The 18,951-nt window shown below is 40.1% G+C and overlaps 1 protein-coding gene across 1 annotated transcript in view; it reads left to right on the plus strand.

Moving 5' to 3' along the window:
* Positions 1-17,884, plus strand: part of TMEM163 (transmembrane protein 163) — a 106,762-nt gene extending 88,878 nt beyond the window's left edge. Inside the window, exons 6-8 of the mRNA XM_089520138.1 lie at positions 7,118-7,229; positions 14,235-14,376; positions 14,742-17,884. Coding sequence (XP_089376264.1) covers positions 7,118-7,229; positions 14,235-14,376; positions 14,742-14,802 — 315 coding nt within the window. The 3' untranslated portion in view covers positions 14,803-17,884. The remainder of the gene's footprint in view (positions 1-7,117; positions 7,230-14,234; positions 14,377-14,741) is intronic.
* The last annotated feature ends 1,067 nt before the right edge of the window (positions 17,885-18,951 follow it).

Below are 18,951 nucleotides of genomic sequence, written 5' to 3' on the forward strand. Positions count from 1 at the left end.
CCAAAGCATAAGGTCTGGATCTGACATCAATCAACCCCTGGTTGGTTGATAAACCAAATTGCTTGATCACGGTCAAGCTTCGGGATGACATAGGGGCAATGAAAACGCCTTCTCCAGACATGCAACTGGTCAGTCGCTTGTTTGCAGTTGATCCCCTAGTCACCGGGAGATGTAGAATTGATATGACCCCCGCAGTGGCCACACGGCATGCCCTCTGTGCTCCTGGGTCCTGAAGAACTCCCAATCCAGTGCTACACAGCCCTGGAAACCGCCCACCAGATTCAAGACCTATGCATAAAGTTGTGACAGTACAGCACCTGAACTAAAGAGAGGGAGAGTAGGAGAGCCGAGCAAGAATGGTGCCCAGGCAGGATGCCATGTGGCCTTATATAGCCCTAACTACCAATCAGGCCGGGAAAAGGAGGAGGCACCACCTACCCGGCCCCCTGAACCAATCAGCAGCGGCCAGCAGACTGTAGCAGCTAATCCTCCAAAATGGCCAATGGCAGGCCCGCCTGATCTCGGCAAGGCATGCTGGGAGCCCAAGTGGGCCTACCAGGCCCTGACAGAAGCAGCTCCCCCCAGCAACAACTAGGCCAGCCCCACTAAGTCAGGGTGGCCCCATTTATTATGCACTGCCCAAATGAAGTCTGGATATATCAGAATGAAATCTGTATGTTTTCTCACTTGAGGGAAGTGTGTCAACTATACAAATACTTTATACAATCTCACATTTAATTCTTCTCAAAGTTGCTAAGAAAACCCCATGAAAGGACTGCTGTAAGGTTGCCACATCTTAAAGATTCACAACAACAGCAAAAATTCCAATGTCCACCCTTCATAGTGATGTGTGTGTATAGAGAAGAGCATGGTGCACTAACTATTAATAACTGAATGCAGTAATAAAAGAATTCTTGGAAATCCAACTTCATATACGAACAAATTCTGAAGTAGCACTTCTCCTGGTGGTAAAACCAGAACATCCATTGTGTATTAGCACTAAACCATATGGAAACTGCTTGACTCACTGCCACTTGACAATTTTTTTCTTGTGCTAAATGACATCCACTGTTTCTAAGCCAATCTGTAATTGAAGCTGTAGCTTTCATCTAGACCCAAGGGGCACTTGCATGTAACCACGGCTGGGAGTTTTTATACCAGCAATGGTATGTCACAAGTGCTGGTCTTGCTTGCTTTTTGTAATATACAGTTTCCATGGTGACTCTTTGAGAGCACTGACTTGAAATGTATTTGCTAGTTAGGTACTCTGTATGTTAAGATTTCATCTTATGTTGCATTTCAGTATTACTGAATAACAATAAAAGAGGACTGTTCCCTTTGCTCCCAAGAAGGCTATATGTCAATTTCTATTGATTTGATGTTGCATACTGATGAATCATGAAACAACTATAGTGTGATTATTCAATAACCAGCACTGTTTGTTTCCGATCCAAATGTTTTGTAGATCATTGTTTTTCCCCTTTGAGCTGACAAATTATGAGCTACTTTAATAATATCAAAATGTGACTAGTCATTCGTACACACACACACACACACACACACACACACACACACAGAGAGAGAGAGAGAGAGAGAGAGAGGATTGATTGATTGATTGATTGATTGATTAAAATGGTTATTGCCTCAAGCCATTTGCTGATTTTTGCCATGACATGCAGTAGAATCATAGAGTCATAGAGTTGGAGGAGCCCTCAAGGGCAATCAAGTCTAACCCAATGCTGTGCAGGAATACAAATTCAAAGTACCACAAACAGATGGTCATCCAGCCTCTGTTTAAAATTCTCCAAAGAAGGAGACTTCACCACACTATGAGACAGTATGTTCCACTGTCGAATAGTTCTTCCTTCCAGGAGATTCTCCCTAATGTTGAGGTGGAATCTATTTTCTTGTAGTTTGAATCCGTTGTTCCAGTTCCTGTTCTCTGGAAATGCGGAAGACAAACTTGCTGCATCTTCCGTATGACATCTTTCAAATATTTGAACAGGGCTATCATATTAGCTCTTAATCTTCTCTTCTCCAAGCTAAACATACCCAGTTAACTAAGGCGGGTTACAGACCGCTGAAAAGCGGTGATCTGGCTCCACCTCCGCTTGCAGCGTCTGGGAGCCGCAGCCTTTAAACCGTGCGGCTCCCAGACGCTGCAGAGAAGGAGCGCGGAAATTGCACTCCTTCTCAGGCCCTGGAAGAGATGCCGTGAGGCGCTAGTCGCGCACTCATGGTGTCATTTCCAGGGTGCGACGTGTGGAAGCAGCGCGTCCGTTACGTCAAGATGGCGGCAGCCGTGTGGAACAGCCACCGGCATTTTGTGCGTGCGGAGCGCGTACTAGGGTTGGGGTGCGGAAGCACCGCCCCCTTCCTAACCCTAGTACGCGCTCGTCGCGTACTATATGGCGGTTTGTAACCCGCCTATGTCACTTCTCGTAGAGCATGGTTTCCGTGTCTTTCACCATTTTAGTTGCTGTCATCTGGATATGCTCCAACTTGTCAACATCCTTTTTGAATTGTGATGCCCAGAACCAGAACCCAAGGAAATGCCTGTTAGCTTTGTCTGTTAGCAGGGCTTCTGTTCAGTGTCTACTGAACTGACTATATAAGCTGCAAGGCAAGTCCTGCTGGCCATCTGGGACTGAACTCCAAGGACAGAGGTAGCAGATATACAGTATATAGAGTTAGTTGCTGGTAACCCCTTTCCCAGTCTGGTCAGTGGCTCAGCAGAATTCAGTATTCACAAATAAAATTCCATGATCATGCTTTCTCCTTCAGAAGGAGAAAGCATGATCATGGAATTTTACATGGCTGAAGGAGAAAGCATGATCATGGAATTTTACATGGCTGAAGGAGAAAGCATGATCATGGAATTTTACATGGCTCCAGGTTACTGTTGTTTGGTTCTGCTTCTTCGTTTTTATTAACACTTATTTTAAGATCTTTAAGGTAAACCGCCTAGAGAATCTGTGTTTTGAAAGATGGGCTATGTTCAAAAATCTATGTTTTGAATGATGGCCTATGAATTCATTAAAACAATATAGCACTAAGGTAGTCCAAACAACATGATCCACATATGAAAGGAAGTTCAGCATAGCTTCAACGTTTGCAAAAGTTCAAAAGAAACCATCACAGCAAAAGGGGTACTTCCAAACTAACCCCTGAGGAATTATCATTCAGCGGGAAAAGTACCCTGGAATAAGACATGGCTAGATGGCTGGAACCTCTGCATGGCTCATACTGAATGTTCCTTTGTGGTTCAGCTGTTTGGAATGTAACTGAAAGGTCATCTGGGGAAATGTCATATAGGTAGTAATCTTAGAATTACCTTTGTTACAGGGTGGGTTGCTCAAAACCAAGGTAATTTAGGTCAGGAAAAAAGTTCAATTTAAATCAAGTTTCCCTTTGACACTACTTCATATTTTTATACAGTGATATTAATCTGATAATTAAACTATACTTATTTACCATTTAATGAAACATTATTTAACCTGTAGTTTCCTTCTGAAAACTAGGTCTTCAGTTTATTTGTACCATTGTGTACATTCTACATCAGGTAAGGGAATCATGAAGCCTTCCCACTGTTGCTGAACTGCAGCTCCCAACTTCCTTGTCAGCATCCTTGTCAGTGAGATGATGGATCCGCTCTGAGTTTTAGTCCGAAAGAAGCTGTCCAAGGTGCTAAATGCTATCCCTCCAAAATACTTCTGTTGGTTAGGTCCTTTATTCATTGCCCCATTGACATGGAAGTTACCAGCTACCACTCTGCCTCAGCTTACACTATGTTGTTTAGGGCTGCTGGGCTTTGCAGTCAGGAACACCTGAAGGAATGAATGATTCCTGTTCTACATACTTTCCCATGTAAAGTGTATGGTTCTCCATTTAAATGGTGTTCTCCTTCCTGGTGCTTTTAAAAATCAGAATTAGCAGTCTGGTATCATTTAAGCTTTCAAAAATGGGTGGGTTCAGCCTCAACACCCTCCATAGCTGACCACACCTCATCTAAAGAAAGTGGATAGAGATATGTTTTGCTCCCATAATAATAGAAATCAGAGTAATCCGATGAAGTTAAATGGGGAGAGATTCAGAACAGAACTTTTCACAAAGAATCTTTCTTCAGACAGTAGTGCAAAGAAGGGTAGAATTTTGTACCACAAGTGATAGCAATGGTCACCTATTTGGGCCGATTGAAAGTACCATTAGAAATATGAAATTTCAGGAGGATAAGGTTATAAACAGCTAATAGTCATTAATAATAGTTACCAATATGGACATTCTTAATGGCTCCTACTCATGATGGCCATGCAGTAATTCCTGTATCAGAAGCAGTATACCTCTGAAATGTGTGTTATTGGGAAACATAGATATGAAGGAGCTATTTTGTTTTTTCTTTTGTTTTGGCTTCATAGAAACATCTGGCTGGCCATTTTGGGGCTAAATGGCCTGTGTCCAGCTGTTGTTATGCTCTCTTCTTTCCAGCCTGCTTGCTTTCTGATTGGCAAAGCTCCACTCTGAATAACAAAGCAGCAAAAAATTAAAATCAAAATGAGATAGTCATAAGTGATAGATCAGCATAAAATCTAATTGTTAGATGTGAAAATTAAAGCAGTGCATTCTTGAGTTTAGGAGGTAGACATTCATGTTTGAAAAATATCAGATTTCTTCTTCATTGACATAAAAAAGCTTTAATTCAGTAATCTGGTAGAAAACATTAATCCAGTTTAGAGAGAAATTGTAAACTTGACATTCTTATATTCATATTATTTAATGTTACTAAGCTATGAGAAATATAATCTTTAACACTAACCCTTCTCCTCAATTTATTTGATTTTTTAAAAATAAACTCAGCAACACAGATATTTGTCGTCCCTGATTATTGTGATAAAAGGGTTACATGTGTATGTGACCTGGGAGGACTTAGATGTTTTGATTATAATCTGATAAATCTTGGTCTTGCTGCATACACTTTAGGCTGATGTAAGATTTGCTGCATTGGTAATTGTGTACCAGTTGAAACTGTTCAGTAACAGTATATTAGGGTAATATACCAGTTTAAAAACAAACTCATATTTGAAGAAACTCTTCTAGAACATGGCCACATAGCCCGAAAAACCCACAGAAAATTATGGATGCTGACCATGAAAGCTGTCGACTTCACAAACTCATATTGATTTGCTGCAGTACTGGAACGAAAGCAAATAGAGTTCTGTGCATATATTTAGGCAAATAGAGATGATGGAGAAACTAGAGATCAAAAAGAAGAGAAAAGAAAAAGAAAACAGACTCATTTTAAACACAAATAATTTTCCACATTATAAAAGTGTGGTTTATCAATATTAATCTTCTGTTTATAATTCAGTGCTGCTTCTCTAATTAGACTATAGTGAGGCAATGAACAATGAGCTCAATAGACTGAGCCCCTTATTTAATAATTTTTGGAAGCAATGGCAAGTAAAAAATATGGGCATCAAAGAGGAAACATCCTGAGGGACATGGCAGCAGATGGTCAGGCTTATTTTATTAATTTAGCACTGTATTAAAATGTCTTTTCTGATTATTTTTTGGGAAGATGAATTAATTTGGAAAGGTAATACTTCATACCAGACACGGGCTGTTAAGGTGTCATAGTGTTCCCAATGATGGCAGCCACCAGATCACTGTCCATTTCTTTGTAATTTGGTTGTCTTCTCTGTAACAAGCATCTCCACTGCACTTTTGCTATAGCTCATTCCTGTTCCTCCCCTTGACAAATGATGCATGTTAAAACTTATCAAGAAGTGTCTTCACCTCCTGCTAGTTTACTTAATGCAGGTTTACCCAATCTGGGGACCTCTGAGAGTTTTAGTCTATAATTCTCATTGCCCCCAGCCAACATGATCAGTTATGAGACATCTGGAAGTTGGTCCAAGGCATCTGGATCGAACCATGCTGGGACAGGTGGTACTAATGCATTTTGCCTTACAACTGTAAGCTGAACAAGACAGCAAAGAAGTATTATTATTATTATTATTATTATTATTATTATTATTATTATTTGTCTGTTAAGGCATGCACTTCATATGTATGAGGGAAATTTATTGGTTTATAGAGGAATGAAGATGTATACAGGTGTTGTGGTGTATAGCTCCACTCTGTGGGTTCATTAGTAGCATTGCACAGATTCTTTGACTAGATCGCATTGCATGCATTTGAATAGACTCCACTGCAAAAAATTGAATCTTTTTTCCTTCTTGGCTTCTCTTTTCCTCCCCTACCCCTTCTATTTAACACTTGGCATATATTCCATGAATGTCTTTGCAATAATATTTTCAGGCATTGTGCAGCAATAGTTGATTAACACTAAAACGCAAAATAATAAAAAGAGTTAAAATGCTGGTTTATTAAATAAGAATTTGTATACCCCTCCTTTTTGTCTTAGTCAGTACAGTACATGTGCAGTAAGCTCTGCAGGAAAATGTTTAAATATATCCGCAACTACTAGAAAGAGATATTTTGTTCTAGGCTGGCAGCAGCCAGAAGGGCAAGGCATGAACTTTCAGGCAGTAAAAAAGGATAATTTTTCAGTCCTGCCCTCCATGTTGCTTCTGTACCATGCATGAGACCATAGGATAGTTTGAGGTTGACAATCAGTTCAGAATATGAACATTTCTAGCGGGGGTTAAAGATTCTGGAGATCAATATCTATCTCCACTGCATTTTGTCTCCAGAACTACTTTCCCTATGTTTAAATGCTCATAAGGAATGCCATCTCCTCCTTAGGAACTAGAGAGTCTAAATTTGTCACCAGAGACTCTGTTACATTTCCCACCTGCGAAGTGCGAACATGAAGTAGGTGGGTGTTTGAAAAGGGCCTTTTGGGCAACAGCAGCCTAGATGGCTAGTGAAAACATTACTGTTCCACTAAACTTACAGTGAATAAAGCTGCTCTTTCAGCTTTATTCAGCATAGTGTGCTAGAGATGTATGAACCACTCCTGTGTCTATTCTCTCTGCTTCCAGCTGTGTTCAAAAGCTTGCTCAAACTCAGATCTCTGTATTCTTTTAGCAACTCATATTAAGAGGCAAGAAACTAACATAATACAGTAACACTTTTCATTTTTATCTTTTTGCAGGATGACTTTCTTTATAGTGTTTCCATTTTAAGTGGGATCTTGTGCACTACTTTGGCTGTGATCAAATTTATGTTGGGAAATGTGCTTACAAGCAGAGCATTGTTAACTGATGGTAAGTTGAAGGAGACCACGTTCTTTATGTTTTCCTGCTTTTATATCAGATAGAAAGTTAGGCAGTAACTCAGTAAGCCACTGAGACAAAATGCAGTAGAGATGAATATTAAATTGTTCAATTAGCATATATGTAACAAATTGGTTGAGTTTCTGCCATTGAGTGAAACATATTGTTTCTCAGAGTTACTTAGGTTCATTAAAAAATATTTTTTCTGGTACTTTGAAAATTGTGGGCTTCTGAAGAATGTTGGAATTTAAAAAGATAAAATTTGTGCTCTGAAGTAGCTTGATGACTAATAAATATGCAGAAACAAATGCACACTAAAGGAAACTGTGCTAAAGAAAATACTCTTACAGTGGGCCCTCGGTATCTGCAGAGGATCCGTTCCAGATCCCCTCACAGATACTAACATCAGTGGATGCTCAAGTCCCATAGTACTCGATGGTGGTGCAGCCATGTGCTTGATGCCAGCCTCACTGCTCTCACCACAGTGGGCAGTAGGGGCTACCTTCCTCCTCTTCTCTGCCTCCTCCTCCTCTTTCCCATCACCTCCTCCTCCCTCCTCCTCCTCTTCGTCTCCTCTTCCTCTTCCCCCGTCGCTGCAGCCATGGCTCTTCCTCTGTCGCCCTGCCACCACTCTCCCTCCTTTTCTTTTCCTTTCTCTTCCTCCTCTTCCCTGCTCTTCCTCCTGCTTTTTCTTCCCTGCTTCCTCTGTACCTGCAGCTGAGGGGTGCCAGGTGCGGGGGGGCTTCCAAGACCAGTAGAAACGCAGGGATCAGGAAGGTGGGCATCTCCTGCAGTAATCAGGCACAGGGGGAGGAGGTGGGAGTGCTCGTTCTTCCCGAAGGCTCCTTTCTCCTTCTGCTTCCTGTAGTGCATGGGGCTGGGGCTGTTCCAGTGGAGGTGGAGCAGTCCCAGGCCCACCAGCATGGAGCTGAGGGCTGCCACCAGACTGAGTCAGCAGCAGCTGCTGCTGCTGCAGGGCATGCTCCTCCACTCCCGGGGATCACTCCCAGTCCACCCTGCCTCCTTCACCTTCCTCCGTCTCTTCTCTCTCTCCATCACCCTGCTGCTGCTCGCCCTCCCTCCCTCCCTCCCTCCCTCCCTCCCTCCCTCCCTCCTCTTCTCCACTCTTCATCATTTTCCTCCTCCTTTCTCCTCCTCATCCCTGCCTCCTTCTCCTACACTGCCGCCACCTTTCCCCTATGGGCATGCCATCTACAGGTGTTCAAATCCATGGATAGCAAGTCCATGAATATGGAGGGTGGATTGTAACTTGCGCATAAATCCATGTGAGTGATGAGATAGGACCATTTGACAGCATTTGGCTAAAGGTAACTAGATAAATAAATAAATAAAAACAACACTATGATAGGAATTTACAGTACTACAGATCACCAAACTAAGACAATGTGGTGAATGATACTTTTGAGAAACAAATCTTAGAAATCTCCAAGATGCAAGAGCCAGCAGTTGTAGGGGACTTCAACTGTCCTGATATCTGTTGGGAGAATAATTTTGCTAAGTATAGGCTGTCAAACAAATTCCTGATGTGCTGTGCAGATCATTTCCTCTTTCAAAAGGTGAAGAAAGGAACAGAGAGGTCAGTTGTTCACTGGAATCAAAGCACTTGGTACTTTAGGGAAGAGCAATCACTGTAATGCTAGGATTCATGATTGTGGGGTAGATCAAAGAAGAGTATAAACACGAACCTTGGATTTCAGGAAAGCTAATTTTATCAAGCTCAGGGATATACTAGGTAGCATGTAATGGTTAAAGATGCTAAAGGAAAAAAAAAACTCAGTGTGGGTGAAATTTCATGAAGAAGAAGTTGCTAAAAGCATAATTACAGATTCCATGGAAGAATTAAAATGTATTGTATTGCACTGTATTGGATTGTTAGAGAAATTGACTTAGCAGATTACTTGGTTTTTAGACTTACTCAGTTCATTTTGTTAGAGAAATTGACTCTCAAACTTCACCTTACCAGAGGTGTAATAGCTGAAGAGATTTTTGAGAATCAGAACATAACATACTGTATATGGCACATGCAAATTCTAGATATGGCCCAGCACTGATTCATATGATATTTTGGAAGCTATCATTTTTGGATATTGATTACGGTCTGTTGTTGTCATTTATCTTTGATGGTAATTGTCTGATTACTCTTTGACTCATAGAATATTTGGGGTAAGGAAAAAAGAAATATATATTGAAAAAGAAAATATGAAGAAACCTTCCTTCCTTTCCTTTAATTACATCCTTGTGATAATTTCATTGCTACTGATTTTCTTAATTAGCAAAATCGGAGACTGAACACTGTAATTAGGTTGGTGTCTGTGTACTCTCTCACTTCTTCTCTCTCCCTCTCTGTGTGTTCTAGCTATTTTAGTCAAACACAGCTGAGCACGTATTCTTCTTCTGTTGTACATTTTTGGTTTAATGGAATGGAATCTTTAGGAGTAATGAGATTCCCACCTGCAAGCCAGCCATATTGTAAGGGTGGTGATGGTGGTAGCAGCAGTTGGCCAAGCTGAATTAGCATGTCTGTTCTCCATCAGAGTTTCTGGCTGGTTTCTATTTCTTATTAATTTGCATCCTGCTATGAGAGTTTGTAGAACTGCAAGTCCTTTTAAATAACTTGGTGGGAGAGCTGAACATTTTTATATCTGAACATTTTTTTTGACTTAGCAGATTACTTGGTTTTTAGACTTACTCAGTTCATTTTTAAAATATTGATTTAAAACATTCTTCTGAAGAATGCACGTCCAGTGCCCTCTGTAAAACAGACATCATTGTAGCACATTGGAAGAACTTCCAGGTGGAGCCTGCCATTGGTCAGGGAAAAAGAGTGTAAAGACCTTAGCAGGGCTGGAGCTTTCTGTTTCTCCTGATCTCTCTGTAGTCTTCTATTGAGTGCCTTTCAAGAATTATGATTTTTGGTTGGGCCCTCACCATGATGAGATGTTTCTGTTTGTCCCATCACATTAGGTTTTATTCTGACCACATACCGTAGATTTATTTGCTTTTGTAGTTAAATGTAGGGTTTAACAAAGCAAATCTCTCCAATGCACACTTTACTTGGAGAAATATAACATATGGTTTTTTTTTAAAGTAAAAGGGAGGCAAATATGTTTTGGGGATTGACTGAGGCGGTGATGGAACTCCCCTGCGGTTGGGTTCCTTTACTAGAAGAATGGACAGGACAATGGGAATCTAAGAGTGAACAGTTATAGTTGGAAGTTGTCATGTGAGGAGAATGGATAGGCTAAATATTAATCATGGATGATTATTAATAATAATTTACTTGCTTTGGATAAAAGTTGTTACTGTTATTTAAAAAGAATTAAGGATATTGCCATGTGCTGTGCAGCCTGGATTCAGTTCCTGCATGATTAGAGAGAACAACTTCCGTGGCACCCTGAAGACAAAAATTGTTATACTGGAGTGTAGCGCTTAGGAATGTTAGTGCTGTAGTTTTAGTGCTAATATGTACAGTAAGTCCTGAATGGTTCAGGAAAGTCATTTAAATGACATTATACCCTTAAGAGAAATTTAAACAATTAATTTGCTGTTACAGTGTTCAAAAATTAAAATGGCTATTTTTTAAAAAAACAACAACATTATTTTTCCCATTATCAAAAAAAAATAAAACATTAAATTGCTACTTAAAAGTACTGTAATACCATTGGCATTCAGTAATAGACTTACTGATTTAGTAAGTTGTTGACTGTTTCAACTCATTAGGAATAACAAATGAAGTTCAAAGCCAAACTCTGGTTTTCCAAGCACACTAACAGAAAGATCTGTTGTGGTAGCAGTGGCCTGGTAAAACCACCACTCGCCTTAGCCAATTAGTAGCCTATAAAGAACAAGAAGACTACATAGCTAATATGGATGGGCTCAACAATAAAGTTATGCTGCCCACACCCAAAAATAAAGGCTGATATCCTTTTGGGAGTCACATTTACAGTTTTCTGTAGTGGTGGCAGGGAGTTGGACTGGATGGCTCTTGTGGTCTTGTCCAATTCTATGATTCAATGACATTAAAACCAAATTACAGCAATCTCCTTGTTGTGGCTGTGAGTTGAGAGAAACAATTGCTGCAGGACTCTCCAGTGGCCTGTTCTCAATATGCACTGCACATGTCATTTCCTGGTACCACAATCTGCACCACCTTTGAAATCTTTTGGTTGGGTCGTTGTCTGGATTAAGAGGTAGTTTTTAGGGGTGGGAGAAGGGAGGAAGCATCAGTAGAAATACTTATGCTGACAGAGCTCCATTGTTGTAGCTGTGCCTGCCGACACAAGATCTTGACCCATGTAAGTAAGAGTTAGGTGCCAGGTTTAGACAGACAATGGGTAAATGGTAGACTTCTTGGTTTTCACTTATAATATTGCAGATATACTCATGGTGTTCTTGCAACCACAATCTCAGTAAACAATCAAATACTGTATGCAAAGGTATGTTGTAGTACCTTTGAGACTAAGGGGCTCTACAGGCTGGCACTTTGTGCCAGCCTGTAGTCAGAGCCACAGCACAGCATCCACATGCTGGAAGCTGTGGCTCTGCCCTTTTGTGCCATGTGCTGCATGTCCTACTAGATGGCATGCGGCATCATGGTGCAGCCCTGGACCTGCATTTAAGATGATGCAGCGCTGAAAGGGCATCCAAAAGCCATGCTGTCATGGCTATGATACCCTTTCCGGGGCATAAAAAGAACCCACAGTTTGCGGGATCTTTTTGCACCGGGTTGGGGCGTGGCATGCAGTTGTTGCATCTCCAACCCAGCACTTCTAGGGGTGGCATACAGCCACCCCTTATGGGCTGCCTGTGTAGCCTCTGAGTGAAAGAAAGAAGCTGGAAGCATGGGTTTTCATAGACTTGAGTTTACTTCCTCAGGTGCATGGAGGAAGTAGGCCCAAGCAGGGACGTAGCCAAGCGGGGGGGGGGGGGTTCTTGGGGTCCGGACCCCCCCTTCCATTAGAAAAATGAATGGTGTGTGCTGCTGTGCTGCCACACCCAAGCCCCATTATAATGGTGGCACTTAGTCTGGACCCCCCCCCCCCCTTTCCTAAAATCCTAGCTACGTCCCTGGCTCAAGTCTAGGAAAGCTCATGCTGCCATCTTCTATCTTTAAGTTCGTCTCAAAGGTAACATCCCTTTGCATACTGATTTTCTGGACTATCATAGCTATGACTTTGGATTAATTACTATGCCACGTTGGAAGAGCTGACGGCTGCATCTGCACTGCAGAAATTATCCAGTTTGATACCACTTTATTACCACGGCTTAATGCTATGGAATTCTGGGATTTGTAGGTAGTTGTGGCACCAGAACTTTCTGACAGAGAAAGCTAAATGTCTCACAAAGCTACAATTCTCAGAATCCCAGAGCATTGAGCCATGACACTTTAAGTGGTGTCAAAGTGGATTGTTTCTGCAGTGCAGATGCTGCTTTAGACTGAGAGCCTGTTTCTTTACTGGCAGTTGCTGCAAGTAAGAAAAAGCTCCAAGCAAAGAAAAGGGGAAAATCCAGCAGCAGCAGCAGCAGTTGGAAAAATAACGTAGACAGCCTTTTTAAAAAAAATGTTAGGCACTCAAAGGCAGATACTCAAAGAATAGGCAGCTTGGTGACAGATGCATCTTTATCTAACTGCTACTGATGCTAACTATACATGTACAGAGACTGTCAAACTTCTCATGTAATGGACTAATATGTCAGGCGTTTGCTACATTAGAATCACATCATTAACCTTTGTTGTTGCTGCTGTTGTTGTGTTCCTTCAAGTTCTTTATCACCTTTTGTGACATTAAGGCAACTCTACGACAGAGTTTTCTGGAGCTGAGAGTGTGTGACCCACCCAGTGGGCCTCCATGGCCAGGTGGGGAGTTGAACCCTGAACCACTAAACCCATACTGGTTCTAATATTGAGTGTGGTATAACTGTCATGGTAACATAACATCCAGGGATGGCTTATACTCTGTGTCCATCCAACACATAAACCATGCTTTTAACCCCATTGTGCACCAAGAAAAATATAGAGGAAAATGAATATAAGCAGCAGCCAAATATCAAGAACTTTGGGAATGTGTGTGAGAGATGCTAGAGAAACAGAGATGATCAGACTGACATCTTGTGGCCAGACCCTGAAAAAACATAGAGGAACACTCAGTTTTCTTACAAGTTTTATTATTTTAGGAGGAATGAGAGCACATTTGTAACTCATAAACATCTCTACTCATCAGCATATGCTCCTGTGACCTCCCTCATCTATTGACAGTGCTTTGTTCTTGGATCTGTGGCTGGCAATGGCTAAAGTCAGCTCTTTGAAAGTAGCTGTGTCAGAATGGATGTCATGAGAGAAGACCTACACTTTCTTTGACCTTTTAAATCTTTTTATATTTGCTTTCAAATTGCCTTTTTCAGTATGAGTGCTTCTCAGCCCTACTGCATGACTGTTCATGTTACTATTTTACATTGCCCTGTTGGATAGTTCCCAACTAGACTAGACAACCTTGAATCATTTTTTGAGTGGTGAGTCGACATGTAGGTAAACACCACCAATTTTATGGGTCTTCTCTATTTGGGATTCAGGCCATTGTGTTGCATTCTGAGTGGAACTCTGCTCACAGACACATGTCACCATGAGAGGGCAGTTTCATTAGTTTATTGTTTTAAAAACAACACAGTCTTGTGCACCTTAAAGACTAACAAGTTTTATTTAGCAGAAGCTTTTCTGAAATGCAATCCACAACATCAGATACAGTTGCATTTTTCTTATCTACCACTTCTGTTTTTTAAAAAGCAAGTGTCTGTGAGTAATTCAGTATATTGCTGCACAAATGAAGGATGTGCACCAGAGATTGCAGTGATACATTTAATGGAATTTCTTTAGTCATGTACATACTTTTTGGAGATGCTGGCTGCTCCTTAAATTGATCTCTCTGTAATCTAATCATATTAGTATCTCTTTGCCTTAATTCATACTTTTCTTCTCAGGTTTCAACTCTCTGGTAGGAGGAATCATGGGATTCTCTATTCTTCTAAGCGCAGAAGTCTTTAAACACAATGCTTCTGTCTGGTACCTGGATGGAAGTATAGGAGTTCTAATCGGACTTACAATATTTGCCTATGGAGCCAAGTGAGTGTATTTGTTTCTTCAGTTTTACTTGACATTTGCATGCTCATAGGTATTGCAGTGATCTGGTCCCTTGCTATCATGTTTCACTGTGTGTTCTTCACACCTTTTACACAAGCAGAAATCTTTTTTTTGTTATATATCTTTCCACTTCCACCCATTGATATGATAGTCATTTCTCCTGCCTTATATTGGTTAGGAAGAAATGTATTGCATGACCCACCACTCATTACAACTGATAAAGACCCATTTTGGTGTAGGTACCTCTGGAGATAAAAGTTCGATGTGCTATCAAGAGCCACTACCTGTGTTTTTCTGATTATTGTCTATATCTGTTATCTTGATCACCTTGTTGCTTTTATTTCCAGGCTTCTTGTGGACATGGTCCCCCGGGTACGGCAAACACGTCACTATGAAATGTTTGAATAAAGACAGAGCTCAGCTACATGGACTGAATAAATTTTGCAAAATTCGATAAACAAAATCCAACATCCTGGCAAGTGGTGCCAAACATATGTACAAGATTGTACGTTATTTCTCATGGTATATTTTCTTCTTCTTTTTTTACATTATCTTTCAAGAGAAAGTCTTCTCTGTACAAATAGGCAAATTATGTGCACTGTGGCAGCCTTTTCCTTTTTTGTGTGTGCTATTAAAAACCTGCAAGTGGCAATAGAAATGAATCAGAGTTCACAGTTCTAAATCAGCTGCTATGTTTGTCTTCTGAAATCGTCAGTTTTTAAATTAAACTCAAGAACTGTCTATAGAAAGGCTCAGAAGCTCAGAAATGATGGCTGCAGTTGTTTCTGTCTGTGGCACCTTAGAAACTAACACATATCATGTGGCTGGAGCCTCCATAGGCAAAGGCTATTTGTTCAGCTAGAGAAAAGTGATGGCTTTTAGTTCCATTGCCACTAAAGTTCTAGAATGGCAACGTCACTGCCTCATTGTCTTCTGCCCAGAGCTCAGTGGCATGTTTAGATTATGTTTGCCAACAGACATTACTTGTTGCATGAAATTACCCCCCCCCCCCCCCCCCGGTCAGCAAATGATACTCCAGCCTCAATAACAAATTCCTCCAGTTACCTCACCCAAATGTCAGTTCTGACTGAAACCAAGAACATTGTTCTGATTTCATACTGTTTTATAAAATTTTCTGAAACACAGCAAGCACTACATAGAGTACATTAAGCTGCACGGACAAAATAAGCACAAAGTGTTACAAATATACAGGCAAAAGCCAAAACCTAAGAGTGAACATTGATTATATGTCTCTGATTGTATTGTGCACTCACGTAGCAATATGTCTGGCTAAATATACGGGTGTCCTGTTTTCTGGTGAAAGTGGAGTGTGATAGCTCACGCTGCTAGTATGATAGAACCTTTGTAGTTGTGAAGAGTTAAGACTGCTCTGTTGGTATTTATGTTCTTACCCAACATCTGATGTCATTTAACACCTGGATAATAAATTCCAGATCCCATTATGTATAATCAATAAAGCTGTTACTTATTTTATACAGTACCTGTAATTAACCTTTTAAAAAATAAGCTATGGATATAGTTGACTAACCCCCAGCCATGTCTTCCTGAAACCCATTCAAATAGGTTATTGATGCTGTTTTTCACTTGAAGGTTTTCTGCATGAGTTTTGCATAAGGCAATGATGTTATGTTTTGATTTTTATGTGCAATCAACTTGTCTTTGTAGCTGTTATTTTCAAAGAGGTTAAAACAGTGTTCTATACTTTGGCCAGATTAATTATCCAGTATTTTATACTTTTGCCAAATGAGTTAGTGTATGAATTATGGAAACTGCAGTGTGGAATATAGTTTCACATATAGGCATCTAGTGGGTTGAAGTCTGAAAAGCTATCTAAGCAGTACAACTCTTCACTTTTTTCATTCATTGCTTGCTTGTTCATACTTTCCATGCAGAACTGAAAATACCACACTGATGCTAGAAGTGTTTATTTATGTTTACATGTCAAAGGCCTGGAGTTGGTACAATCTGGATGTTCAGTGGTGCTGCCTATGGAGAGCTACTTATTTGATGGTGCTGACCACAATGCTCTGTTTCATCACTTTAGAGTGAAGGTATTCCATCTTCTAGTAAACAGCAGAGTGTTCTAGTTCATTCCATGTAGACCCCTGATTGAGTAAATCAGGGATGTTTTTAAAACCTAATATACATTGCATGTGATTCAGCAATATAAATGTGTGTGTGCGCGCACGTGGGGGGGGGGAGGGCATAGTCATAAAATAATTTTCTTGAACTCTATAGAGGTTTTGTTATTAGTAAAAGTTTGGATCTAGCATCAATGTGGTTTTATGCTTGTAAAATGAGAGCTCTGGGTATATGAAGAATTCTTCAGTGTGCAATATCCTTCTCCTATGAAAAGAAGTTTTGCAGTGGGGTTAAAAAGACTGATTGGAAAAATGTCTTGGACAGTGATCACTGTTCATAGGTAGACTATAGGCGGTAGAGCTGATATTTACACTTGGCACTTAGACAAAAACAAAGTTGTAACAAAAAACTCACAATAACAACCCCACACGCAAACCCACCCACTCTGCCATCACACTTATGTATGCAGGATCCCATGAATCTTTATCAAAGGAGAAGAATCTATGTTGCATTGGCAAAAATATTATAGGCAGATCAGTCTAAACAAGTAAATAAATCCAAAGATTAAGATTAAGGGGAGCCCTAGTTGCACAGTGGTTAAATGCCGGTACTGCATCCATTCACAGCCACAAGGTTGTGAGTTTGATTCCAGGGACTCTAAGGTCCACTGAGCCTTGCATCCTTCCGTAGGTCGCTAAAATGAGTACCCAGCTTGTTGGGTGCAATTGGCTTGCACATTGTAAACCATTTATGGAGTGCTTAAGCGCACTGATACGCGGTATAGAAATGTACTTGCTATTGCTATTGCTATAAAAATGTCCAGATATTCAGTTTTGGAAAAAGGAAAGGCTAAATTTTTAACTTCCTTTGCTACTTAACTTTTAAATCCAGTATTAAGAATCATAACATGGTGTCTGGGCTTCCAGGGATAAAATATAGGTTAAGCTAGTAAGTGTAGGTTTGTGAGTTTGATTCAAGCATCAGGAAGACAGCAGGTAAAAAATACAACTCAAGTCACACAAGAAAAGTTTATTGAAAAATAAAATTCTCTCTAGTTCTCCCTACGACAGTGAAAACAAAAGCATTTTGTCAGCCATGAAAATACAGACATTTACACCTTAGTTTTAAGTGGCCCATGTTATTACACCTCTAATTTGACAATTACATTTGCTGTGAAACAAACTGTTTGAACAAAATATAGCAAAACACAATTCAGGAAATAAAAAAATAAAATTTCAAGCATGTATTGTTTTTTTAAAAAAAACAAGCAGTGTTATAGAACAAATTGTTAAATTTATTAAGTCCTATTTGTTATTCAGCTGAATAGTACTCACACAACTGGTAAGGTAACACTCCCCCCTTTTCTTTTCTCAGTGCACCAGTTTGCCAAGAGAGACATACAGTCTCTCTGTATGTGTTTCTTGAGATACTAAAAAAACAACAACACACACCTGTAGCTTTTTGCTTTTTTGTCATCTCATTTTATATCCAGCCCTCAACTGAAGCTATCTTCACCACTGTGTACAAAGTGCCCCAAGGACTTTAATGAAACTACCATGGTGCATGCATATCTGCCTGACACTTGTTCCACCATTAATAGAAACTGGACACTGTTAAGTACAGATGAGATTCATTTTGTCCTCAAACACCTACTCTTTGCAGTAGTTTTCTAGAAAAGGAAAAATAAAAACAAAGCGGGGGTACTTCCCAGCTAGACACTGTATTTCATAAACTATTTAAGCTTTCTCAGCATGTACCATTTGCCAGCATGGTTACTGCTACTGCAGCATGTTGTTATTTCCCAATCCAGCTGGGCATTAGTGCATAACATAAATATGTTCTTGGGATGAGTAAGTAGGTGAAGGAATGAACACTTCCACTTAGGATAGAAAGGGAATGTTAAAGGTCATGCATAAGATTTAGACTAACTTATTGGAATTTGAAGGGTTTTCACTTTGAAAAGCCATACTGTTAACCACCATGCAAACTACTGTTGAAACTTACTCTCACTTTTAAAGCCGTTCTTCATGTTGTGTGGGAAAGAGATTTTTAGTTCAAAGAAAACAAAAAGTCTAAAGCAGCATTAGGTGAGTTGAACTAGCAATATACTGTGCTACTAACACATACTGAGGTATATAGCATATGAACAATTCCATCCAACAATTCACTTCCAGAATCACTGTTCTAGCATAGGCCATGGCAAATTCAGTCTACTACTTGGAAGTGTGTTCATAGTTACAAATAAGGCTAGTATCTTCATGTACATAACAACACCCAATTAAACTGTTCATGAAGGGCATGTAATTGAGTAGTACCATTCAGTATCCAGAATAAGCAGTCTAGAGAAGATTTTACTAAAATATACCCATCCTGTATATACTAACTATCTCTATAGCATAATATATACACTCACAACACTTTTAATATTTGTAATATAGAATTGTCAGACCTTAC

The sequence above is a fragment of the Sceloporus occidentalis genome, unplaced genomic scaffold (genome assembly GCF_023333645.1).
Source record: "Sceloporus occidentalis isolate IW3139 unplaced genomic scaffold, rSceOcc1.0.p SCAF_4, whole genome shotgun sequence".
Lineage (NCBI taxonomy): Eukaryota > Metazoa > Chordata > Lepidosauria > Squamata > Phrynosomatidae > Sceloporus > Sceloporus occidentalis.